General features: G+C 40.6%; 1 protein-coding gene across 1 annotated transcript in view; it reads right to left on the reverse strand.

The window, feature by feature from the left end:
- Positions 1–7112, reverse strand: part of BICDL1 (BICD family like cargo adaptor 1) — a gene marked incomplete at its 5' end in the record, with an annotated part of 30354 nt that extends 23242 nt beyond the window's left edge. Inside the window, 4 exons of the mRNA XM_018572036.1 lie at positions 98–316; positions 2152–2331; positions 6709–6855; positions 6943–7112. Coding sequence (XP_018427538.1) covers positions 98–316; positions 2152–2331; positions 6709–6855; positions 6943–7112 — 716 coding nt within the window. The remainder of the gene's footprint in view (positions 1–97; positions 317–2151; positions 2332–6708; positions 6856–6942) is intronic.
- Positions 7113–7580: the final 468 nt, after the last annotated feature.

Consider the following 7580-nt stretch of genomic DNA (forward strand, 5'->3'; position numbering starts at 1 on the left):
ACCAGCCTATTAATACATACAGCTGCTCTGTTCCTTATAAAACATAGAGGTCTTGGTGCAAGCAAGATGTCTGTGAAATATAATGCATTGAAGTTACCGCTGCTTCGCAAGTGTCCAGTATGCTAAGTATAAGGCTCTTCAGTTCACTCAGGGCAGTGCGGAGGCTCCCAGCTGGCATGTCTTTGGCAGATGAGGTTTCAGAAGATTCATCCATTGAGGAGTCTGTGGACACAGCAGAATCTGCACTTTCATTACCTCTGAGCTGGCAGCAAAGAGATCGGACTTGGCAGTGTGCTTCCCAGAGCTGCAACCTTAACTAGAAGTAAAAAAAAACCACACATTGAGGTGTTATCATAGGGGAAACGAGGGCATAAACTATATTTATATAATGGGTTTTCCATTTCTATTGTTATTCAAAATGGAAATTAAAGAGACCCTGTCACCAACTTAATAAAGAACAGAAAATGCAAGTATGTTAAATGCTATATTGTGGTGTTTTTCCTTTACATAAATTATTTTTATGCACTTGCTTCTATTTTTAAGTGCAAGTCAAAACCCTTTTAATAATTAACAAATATGTGTTTAATGCGGTTTGTACATGTAACATTACATAAATCAGATTTCCAGACACACAGAGAGTAAAGTGACACTGTCATTATGCCAAAAAGGTAAGTATTAACAGTTGCCATTTACAGGGCTGGACAAATCCCAGGAGCCAGGTAGCCAATGCTTCTTAAAATTACAACTAGTGCCTAACTTTTGAGGTTTTCTTTGGTTTTTGACAATGGAGCTGGCTCCCAAAAAATCCTGCTAGCTCCTGGATTGGACAGACTGGCTTATGAATTCCATATTAATGTGTCCACCCCTGATTTAAAAGAATGCTTTTTTTTTGGAGGCTTTTGATGTGATTACAGGTTTTTTTAAAGCTTTGTATTGCTTACAAAACTATTAAAGTGAACTTAAGGGGAAAGCTCACTTTCTCCCCCAGCTCCCACTGCACTTACATGTCTGAAGTCCTCGCCAGCCGGTGTATTGGTTTGTGCACCAGACTTCCTAGCAATGCAGTATGGAATGCTTATACCGCTTGCAAATGGCGAGCGACCTTCTTCACTGTAGAATATGATCACCAGGACCAATAGTGAATCTCTTCAGCGGGTACACAAACAGCAATAAAAACCCTTCCATATTCTATCCCCAAAAAAGTTTTCCATTTACATACACTTTAACCCTTTCGCTGCCAAGCCCTCCGGAACATTTTTCAAATCAGCTGGCCAAGCCATTTTTGAATTTTCTGCAATTTTTTCCTAATGTATTTTTGAAATAGGTTAGTGAAAGGTGATAAACATTTTTAAAGGTGAAAGTAGAATGTGAAGAGTTATGGCCTTATCAGTGAAATGATGCTCATTGTCCTATAGATAAGCTGGGAGTAGGTCAGGGATCAAGCTCTGACGCTCACCAACCTGGCATTATAGTGTGGCAGGTATATCTGGATCACAGGACTGGCTGAAAAAGATTGCAGCGAAGACTGTTCAGATATATGTATTTCAGCAGTGTATCATACTGTTTGCCTGGTGATCCAGCTTCAAGATATTTCACTTATTGTTTTTAGAATGCCTTCAAGCATAAGGAATTGCTGACAGCTCTATATACAAGGCTTGCAGTGAGTGACAAGGACAAAGCTTCCGGCACTGAGATTACATGTCCGCAGTATCAGGGAGGGAGATGTCCAAGTGAACATACTGGAACCAAGCCCTAGCTGATCCTGTCTTTTGTCTTCAGGGCCAGCACAGAGGCACACGTGAGATTAGGACACAGGTAAATTGGCAAATCTGACAAACAGCATCTGCATCTAATAATGCACGAGTTCAGTTATAAAGGAGAGCATATTTGCATGAATTTTCTAAAATAAACATTGATTAGCCTGGGACATTCATAGACTGCATCCTCTGCAGTTTAAATACACATAGCAGCCTATGCAATATTATAAACTCATTGTCAGTGGTGAAATCAACTGATCAAATGAAAATGTTCTATGCAAGGGTAGATCCTGCCATTCACCATTTATACATAGTCACTCAGCGGCAGGGCTACTATGCAAACAAAATATGTCCAAAGATGTTGGTCTTTTGCAATAAAACTTCTTGAATATACCTGTTCCCGCTCCTGTTCCTGCTCCTCGGCCTCTATACTTTGCTCAATTTCTGACAGCAGTGAGGTACTTGTGCTGTTTAGATGTTGGAGACTCTTTTCCTCCCTGAGCTCTTCCATCTTTAGCTGCAGCTGCCGATAAGAAAGTCTCAGCTCTTCCAGTTCCATCTGGCTTTCCCCCAACTACAGGAGAAGAGCACAAAAACTTGTTATATTTGAAGAGCAATGTAAAGTTTGAAAAATACAATCAATATGCAATCCTACATACTAATGCACATTTTTAATAATGTGTAAATATCAGGCTGGTTATTGGGTATGGAATCTACCCAGTGCCTGCTGTCAGTCATAAAGGAAGCAGACCTGATGGGGAGCTAGTCCCTCAGCTCCCCCATCAGGCTTCGTCCACTCAGCCACGTCATTGGTTGCTAAGAGACTGTCAGCTGTGCAGCCGAAGGCCTCTTAGCGACCAGTGACTCATCCCTGGCCCCACTCAGCTGCCACCTGAGAGATTCCCTGGCCCACAGCCAAATGTAAAACAAAGGGGCCGGAACACGGGCTAACAACCTGGTCAGTAAAGTGGTACTATGGCTTTTTATATTCCCCCCAGTATGTTCTAAGCCTCCTCTATCTCCTTCCCCATTTCCCTTTGACCCTAAAACCCTTCCAGCAAATGATTTGAACTAACCCAGATAGTAATATTTCATTCAATTTTCAAATCCTCCAGTGCACTGAGGTTCTGGCACATAACATTTAACATTTGAAAGACGGGATGTGGGGCTTCAGTCAAGTGCAGCTTACTCTCAGCTTGGAGAATTGTATACAATCTATTGGGCTCCACAAGAGCAACATTTATTTCTCAGAAACGTATAAGGCTAGGTATAATGTCTTTGCAAACTTGAGGCCAAATTGTATCCTATACAGTTGAGTCCTTTTCCTTCATGTTTACTCAATGTAAACATTTTTTAACCCTTTTTATACATAGCACTACCTCCCATTTTGCAAATTGGAGGAACCAATTTTATTTTTCACATGCACACTACAGACTTATTAAATGCAGGGCAAAGTGACAGTGTTTTTTTAAAAAAAAAAGCCCCCCCCCACCCCTGATCTACTGATACTTACCTCTCCAGTGATCCTCCACAGCTCCTTCCACTATCACAGCCAACAATACATGGTGTTGGAGCCTAGAGGGAGCAGTGGCATCACCCTCTCCATTGTGTGGCAGTGCTTGGCCCTACTAACTGGCTGCTTTTATCACATGTGAAGAGGTCACATTCTCTGTTATACCTGAAAGCAGTGGGGTAGAGGAAGGAGCGTGGGGGATTTCACAGACTCCATCAAACGACCCGAATGAGTTTAGAAACACTGTATATTTAATTTATTCTTAAAACTCTAATATGTGCATGGGTATTTAATGCATAAACCGCAATAATGGTCATGAATGATAATGTCTCGTGCAGCGGAGGAAAAGATGCACAGAATTCCCAATCTGAAAGTGCTTAGGACAGACTTCCCAGCTTCCCCTTCTATGTGTAAAAGCTGGCATGAAGGTGGCAGGAAAAAGATGACAGGAACAGAAAAGGTACGGCAGTTGGCTGTTTTTTTGGCTGTCCATTTTCTATGTAACTTTGTAGCTACTTAGAGGAGGAAACGGCATGGCATTTGTAATACGTCTTTCACAGCCAATAATTTAAAGTGACACTAAACTCAGAAGTTAAATCTTAAAAATGCATTCAAGTACTTGAACTGTTAACAAAAATTTAACTTTTTCATGTATCACGTAGCTGTAGATTCTCAAATCATCTCTGCGTTCATGCTGACACTGTCCTTCCTTCTGGAGGGTGGCTACTTTTGTTCCCCGTGGTCCCTGTGTGTGTTGTAAAGTTGCCACCGCTCCCAGCTTGCTCCTATGATGGACAACAATCTCACGTTTAGTTTACTTAGGCCCCATTCACACTGAGTGGAAAATCCCGCAATTTCCGCCGCGTTATCGTGCTTTTTTGCTGCGCGATATTGCGAGAAGTCGCCGGCCAATGGTTTTCAATGGAGCTGTCTTAATGCACAGCTCCATGTCGTCCGTCGCAAGTCGCGCCTGCAGGACCCCTTGCAGCCCGACAGTGAAGGTCGCGCGATTGTCGCTGGAACGTCGCCCGAACCGTCGCGATATCCCGCCGCGTGGAAATCCGCTTGAGGTGAGTGTCGCTTAGTGTGAATGGGGCCTAATTTGTATTGAGTCCATTGTGGGAGTGAGCTTGTAGTGGTGGCTACTTCATAACACACACAGAGACCATGGGGTACAAAAGTAGCTACCCCCCAGAAGGAAGGATCTACAGCCGAATGATACACAAATACAAAACACATTTTTGTTAATAGTTAAGGTACTTGAATGCATTTTTAAGGTTTAACTCCTGGGTTTGGTGTCACTTTAAAGGAATTCCAGTAAACTGGAAATGACTACCTATTAAGGACCAGTAAACTGAAGACCTTGGCCCCCACTTCAATGGGTTTTCCTGAGACAGAGATTTGCTATTACAAATTTGCGCACAGACTTTGGTACACCATGCATTTCAAGAGCAGGATGAGGGGCTGTGAAGGTAGGGGACGGCTATGCGTTACTACAGAGGAATTCCTTAGTGAAAGGGAAGATTTATGTTTTTCTAGGAAATTCCTTTTACAGTGGTTTCCTACCTATATTATTAATATACAGAGTTATTCACAAAAGGCTGAAAAGTTTGGAGAAGGCAGGAGAAGTGAACAATCTAGGACAACATAGCTGATTTGTAAAGTGAGATGAATTTGAGAATATTTCCAAATCAGCTATGTTGTCCTAGATTGTTCACTTCTCCTGCCTACTCCAAACTCTTCACCCTTTTGTAAATAACCTGTTAGTGATTGCAGATAGTAACTAGGATGATACAGATGAAGAGATAAATAAATCAGAGAGAAAAGGAAGGTTTAAACTGATACTAACAGTGCTGGATTTCTTTAAATGGTATCTATGGTCAAAAACTGAAAATAAATCTGTATTTCTATGTTGAATTTCCATAAGTTCGAACACACTTTAACCCACTCCTAGTAACCATATCGCTCACTCTCAGCCCTGTGAATATGCACTTCCTTGCATCACCACTCTAAGCCTGCTGTCTGAACAATGTAACATCATCATTTCTTGCTGGAAGCAATGCATGATGGGATATGTAGCCTTGAGAAATTGAGATTGCGTCACATCAAGCAGCAGGGAAATAGATGCAAAGCACACTGGGAATCCAGGAAGTTGATGAAAATGTTGGGCAGACAGAAGATAGCACTCACTGCATAAGAGATTTTTTCAAGTAAGCTTTGATTGCATCATCAAAAACAACTCCAGTATGTATTCCTACTACACTGCTGATGTTATAACAGGAGAGTATAATCTGGGACAACTTCTTTAACCAGCTGTATTGAGAGAAACCTCCTGAAATCATCAAGGCAGAGGGTTAGGCTAGTATTAATGTTTCACACAGTGCCATGGACACCAAGTTGTACATTGAATCTATTGCAAAAGATTGAAGATTTAATGCTGATTCATATTAAATAAATATATCACCCAACTGTCCAGCACTTCTGTCACTGGTGCATGTGTGGGCCTACATGCAACCTTTTGGGCATTCATCAGATAACTTTGTCCTTTTAAATTATTAGTTACATTATTTGTAAACCCTATTCTCAGATTATTTCCAACATTGGAGAACCACAGAATATATTATGATAATAATAATAATGAAATAATAATATCATAATCCATGCCTTTACATATCTTGCAATAAGGAGCACACCAGACATGCATTCTAACAATATAGAATATAAAAGCAGAAGGTACCGGGACCTTTGTTAGAGGTTACAGTCTAAAGGTCACCATACAATCTGACTATACAATCCTTGTATAACCAACTTTAGATTGACCAAAACTATGTAGTATGAGGACCTGTCTATATGATCCAACCAACCAATCTGTATTCAACCAGGAAGGTCCTTGTACTACATAGTTATTGGTAGATCTACAGAAGAGTGCAAAGACATATGTGTGGTGAGCGTAAAAGAGAAGAGGAAATAATATAAAAGGCGCAAATACACAAATGAACAGTTATGTATATATTACTAAATAATTAAATGTCTTTTAAATGCAAAAAAGAGTAAAAACTAAACTTAATCTCAGCCTCGTGTGATCTCCTGTACAGCAGCATTCAGACTGGGAGAGGGAGGGGCAGTTCTAGGAGCCAATCAGGACTGCTACATGCAAATATGCTGACAATGAACATGCTGAGATGAGCAGAGATCAGAGCTGACCTCATGAATCTGCATGTATTTCAACCATGAATTTAAATGTTTGCCTGGAGTTAAGCTTCAAGTCAAAGATTATATCTATCTATCTATATATATCCACCACTACTACTAAAAATAATGCTAATACTAAAACGGCCATTAATTCTTCTTCAGTTAAATGAAATGATAGTTTATGATATTCACTAAAATCCTCTTTTTTTAATCTAACGGAATGTGCTTAGTGATAGAAGTATGTACCTGAAGTTCCTTGGCACAGCTCTCTTGGTTTAGGGTTAACTCCCGGTCATGCAACTCCTCTACAATTCCCTGAAGCTGATCATTTTCTTCCATTATGGTGCTCAGCTGCTCCTCAAGCTCCCGTTTACGATCAGAAAGCATCTTTATCTGAAACCCACAAAATGAAACTTTGAGAGTCTTGTAAACAAGCAAGAGAGACAGAACACAGAATCCTGCCTGTGCTTCTTCTACTACCTTGTTCAGAATGTCAGAATGATAGAAAATAAAACTTTCAGGAATCTCTGAGATGTCCACATAGAAGGGGGAGGTACAGCATAAAGAATGTGATGTTCTGTGGAACCAGAGACCAGAACAAGCAGTGTGGGAGTGCGGAGGAATGCCAGGAGATAAAGTGCAACATAAACCTATTCCATGGGTTAACTCTTCATCTTGACCTCACGCTTGTTGGCTGGAGCTTGCAACTGAACATTCAGTTCTGTAACCGAAATTGATTATGAACCCAACTTTAAACACTTATGTACAAAACTAGGTAACCATTGGAATAATTATCACTCATCACTCATCTTGGCTAATATGTACGTGCAAGGTGGAAAAATACTCCATGATACCAGGCACTCTGTAGCCTTTTGCTATGTAATCTGTAGGTTTTTTATTTTCTAGTACAGTTAGAATATTTTTTTTTTTAATTCCCATATGTGCTCCTGTTGGGTAGATTTACCATCACTTTAATGATCACCAGAACAGGACATTAGAATGCTGGTGATATCATTGACCTTATACAGTATGGCCAGGTGGCCATATAGGGTCAATTATGTCACCAGCATCCCAATACATACTTTGTTTATACGCAGCTGCGAAATGGGGAATGCCCT

The sequence above is a fragment of the Nanorana parkeri genome, unplaced genomic scaffold, assembly GCF_000935625.1.
Source record: "Nanorana parkeri isolate BGI_ZX_2015 unplaced genomic scaffold, ASM93562v1 scaffold1911, whole genome shotgun sequence".
Taxonomy (NCBI): Eukaryota; Metazoa; Chordata; class Amphibia; order Anura; family Dicroglossidae; genus Nanorana; species Nanorana parkeri.